The sequence below is a fragment of the Drosophila suzukii genome, unplaced genomic scaffold (assembly GCF_043229965.1).
Source record: "Drosophila suzukii unplaced genomic scaffold, CBGP_Dsuzu_IsoJpt1.0 scf_8, whole genome shotgun sequence".
NCBI classification, from domain to species: Eukaryota; Metazoa; Arthropoda; class Insecta; order Diptera; family Drosophilidae; genus Drosophila; species Drosophila suzukii.
The window spans coordinates 1037988-1042194 of NW_027255940.1; the positions used below are offsets into that span (position 1 = coordinate 1037988).

Here is a 4207-nt window from a genome sequence, read left to right on the forward strand (position 1 = left end):
AACCTTGTGCACTGGCGTCTGTATGCAATTCTACCTCGTCCTTGTAATAATATAATCCTAACACTGGAGCTTCCACCAACTTTTTCTTAAGCATTTCAAAACATTGCAATTCCTTTTCTTCAAATACAAATTCTTTATCCTTTTTTAACAACTCATATAGAGGTTTAGCGATCATCGAAAAATCTTTAATGAACCTTCTGAAATACGAACACAAACCCAGAAAGCTTCTAACACCGTGTACTTTGTCTGGAACGGGAAAATCTCGAACAGCTTCTATTCCTTTGTCATTAGCCTGTATTCCTTTGCTAGTTACCAAAAATCCTAAGTATTGTACACTTGCTTGTAGAAACTCACACTTGTCCATTCTCAATTCTAGTTTGTTCCTTGCTAATCTATCAAAAACTTCTCTAAGAACACTTAAATGTTCTTGCATTTCTTTACTCGCAATCATGATATCGTCCATGTATATAACTACCGTACCATCCATTATCATGGCTGCAAAAATCTTATTGATAAATCGTTGAAACACCGCTGGTGCATTCTTCAGCCCCATTGGCATCCGCATAAACTCAAATTGTCCTAAAGGCGTCATAAATGAGGTATTGTTCAGTCCCACGGTACTTGGTTCGTATGCACAGCTGATCGCCCTGCCAACTGAAGACGAAGGTCAGGAGATCTGGCAACCCGACAGAACGAGAGAGAAGGGCAGTGAGAACTACAAGCTTCAGCGACCGGAACAACATTGTCTTCTTTTATTTTGCTGTCCATTGCGACCCATTATTTTGTTAAAGTTAATTAATGAAGAAGAGTGAAGTGTACACATTATAAGCTAATGAATTAAAGGCTAAACTGTTATATTTGAACTTCAGTCGTTTAATTACTCCCAAGAGCCCTTCTTACAATGACAGCCGTACAGAGCTTTTTTTTGGCACGGCGTCACAACTGAACATGGTGGCCCATGAGGGGACTCTTGCTTGAAGTTTAAAAAGCTCAGTTTGATCTTTCAATTGTGGGTTATAATGCATAACACCCAGCACTCCATCTAACACAAATTGCGATCGTCTCCGTTTGTGCCCCCAACAAGTGCTCTCACACCGATAGAGCACAGTCACCAATACCAACACACCCGGTCGCCTGACAGCCCTTCTACACACACGGGTGCGGCAAGAAGGCCCGTTATAATTTCGCAACCAAGGAAAGTCTTCTACTCAAAGCGGAATCGAAAAACAGTACAGCCTGCGCTCACGCTACAGTCAACGTTACGTAACCTCAGGCATAAGTAAAAAAAGGGAAAGATCACGTGAGTACGAGTGCTTTTTATTTATCAAGCAGAGCTAGCTAGGTTCAAATAAATTGTTAAAAATTCTCATAATATGTCTGACCACGAAGCAGATGATTCGGCCTTAGCAGGTTTTATTACACTTCAAAAGGAGCGTCTTCAAAGTCTAACACGTCTGCAGCAGAACTATAAGAAGGATGCCGCGTCTCGAAAAACCGAAAGCTATTTCATGAAGCGCCTGCAGCAGATCGAGAGTTTAAACGCGGCTTTTGAGACCACCCATCAAGTAATCATCTGCACCGAGGGATATGTCAAAACGGACTATCACGCCAAGAAGATCGCCGTCAGTTTCGAGGATCTGTACATGGAAACCTATTGCCTTGTAGCTGAAGGCCAACGAATAAAGTTCCCAGTGACGCCGTCCTCAGCCTCGGCACCCACCGCCGTGTCGACGGTTGCCGACGCACGTGTCCACATGCCACAACTGCCAGTGCCCAAGTTTAGCGAAAACTGTGTGGACTGGCCTGGATATTATGACGCCTTCACTCGGTTAATTCATCAAAATGAGCGGCTGGACAATATTCAACGGTTTCATTTCCTCAAGGAATCTCTGCCAGCTGGTCGAGATTGCGATATTCGTCAAATTCCTTTGACGGCCGCTAACTATACGGTAGCATGGGACACACTAATTCAGCGCTATAACAATCCACTCGTGGTCTTCTCCAATCACAGGAACATGTTGTACCAGTTGCCAAGCCTAAGCAAGGAGAAGCCCGATGATATTCGATCTATGATCAGTGCAGTCAACGTCTGCGCAGTCGCCTTTAACACCATCAACGCGTCGTTGCAGAACGGGGATCACTGGCTCGCCCATTATTTGACTGCAAAATTACCGAAAGAGACGCACTCCGCCTGGGAACATAATCTCGGCAGTCAAACCCACATTCCCTCGTACAAGGATCTCGAACAGTTTCTCAACAACCGGTTAATCACCCTGGACGCCATTGAAAATAGAATCTGTTCGGGCACCAACCAATCTGGATCATCACTGGATCATCACCCCACAAAACGTATCTCGGTTCATAACATCCACGCGCAACCAAGCCCCCCTGTGCTTCGTTGCCCACACTGCAATGGTAATCATATCCTTTGTCGATGTCAGCAATTCCTTAGCTTGGATTGCTACCAACGTAAGGAGGTCGTGAGTAAGTCAAATCTATGCCTCAACTGCCTGAGCAAATCGCACATGCTGGCCCGCTGTTCAAGTGTAAAGAATTGCTACCACTGTGGACAACGCCACCATTCTTTACTTCATCCGGCCGCGGCGCCAAGCATCACTCAAGCCCCCCAACCTTACTCGCCGACCGTATCATCCAGTCAACCACATATCGCTTCGATTATGAACAACGACACCTCACCAGTTAGCCCTTTTGCTAATCCAAACCTCCAATGTTATTCTTCCTTAGCCTCCCATGCAACGCGACAGAATATCTTGCTAGCTACCGCACGGATTATTGTCTGCCACCCCCAGAGCCGCGCTCAAGCAACAATAACTGCCCTCATCGATCAGGGGTCGGAAGCTACAATAATCTCAGAGCATACCGTCCAAGCTCTCCAGCTTCCACGATGCAGAATCCGCGCTTCGATCGCCGGCGTCGGCCAAACTACTGGTCAACGGTGCAACTTTACGGCAAGATGCTGCATCCGAACGTCGCTAAACCCAACGTTCAATCTAGATGTCGACTCTGCGTACGTTATGAACTCGCTGACCTCACATCTACCAAACCAATCGTTTTCGCCTCAAAACTGGAAACACATCAACGGACTCCAGCTCTCGGATCCTTTATACTATCGCTCGAAACGCATAGATCTCATCATCGGAGCCGACCTCATGGCGGGTCTTATCCTTCCGGTAACCCGAATCGGAAATCCATACGAACCTATTGCACAAAATTCTCACTTAGGTTGGATGATACTCGGCAAGTTCCAGGAATCAATCCACACACTTAATATTCGCTGTCATCAAACCACGCTAGACACGGAATCGCTTTTGAAAATTTTTTGCGAAATAGAATCTGTCCCAAGCCGATCACTTCAATCTGACGAAGAGCGGTGGTGTGAGTCCTTCTTTAAGGAAACGCACACACGTCAAGCAAACGGTAGTTTTATGGTAAGACTACCTTTCAAATGGCATTTCGATCCCACAATGGCCCTAGGAAAATCGCATCAAGTCGCTTTAAACAGGTTTCTTCAATTAGAGCGGCGTTATGAACGGGATCCAGACAAATGGATTCGCTACAAGGAGGGAATCGAAGAATATTTTGAATTGGGACAAATCACACCAGCAGTCTCTAGTGAGAGATCAACCGTCAGTACCTCCAAAAAATCTTGACGGGTTGAATCCTGCGTTCTTCCTCATCACGCTGTCTATAAAGAAGACAGTCTCACCACCAAACAGCGCATTGTATTCGACGCATCGGCAAAGACCTCAAACGGTCGATCTCTAAACGATGTATTGTCCGTAGGACCCACTCTCCAAAATGATCTCCCTGCAGTGTTGCTGAATTGGAGACAGTACCGGCATGTTTTCACCGCCGACATCCAGCGCATGTACCGCTGCATCGACGTACATCCGGACAACACGTAGTACCAGCGGATTTTATGGCGGTCGGCGGATGGAAACATCAAGGAATATTGCCTGTCAACTGTAACTTTCGGTACCGCTTCTGCACCATTCACCGCCATTAGAGTCGTTCGTCAACTTGCAGAGGATGAACGCGAAAATTATCCACTGGCAGAAGAGGTCTTAAAGCACGAAATCTACGTCGACGATATTCTTTCTGGTGATCACACTATCTCAGCAGCACAAAACAAGAGTTTACAAATCCAGAACGCTCTAAAATCCGCAAATATGGAATTGAGAAAATG

General features: G+C 45.8%; 1 protein-coding gene across 1 annotated transcript; it reads left to right on the forward strand.

The window, feature by feature from the left end:
* The first annotated feature begins 1373 nt into the window (after positions 1 to 1373).
* LOC139355088 (uncharacterized) lies at positions 1374 to 3926 on the forward strand. The gene is made up of 2 exons (XM_070999407.1): positions 1374 to 3243; positions 3805 to 3926. Exons 1-2 carry the CDS (start codon positions 1374 to 1376, stop codon positions 3924 to 3926), a joined length of 1992 nt encoding a protein of 663 aa, XP_070855508.1.
* Positions 3927 to 4207: the final 281 nt, after the last annotated feature.

Bases quoted from the DNA above. Each gene is read 5' to 3' on its own strand.
- LOC139355088 (XM_070999407.1), top strand. From the start codon at position 1,374: ATGTCTGACCACGAAGCAGATGATTCGGCCTTAGCAGGTTTTATTACA. The intron at 3,244-3,804 runs GTTGGATGATAC...TATTGTCCGTAG, and splicing joins TGCACAAAATTCTCACTTAG to GACCCACTCTCCAAAATGAT.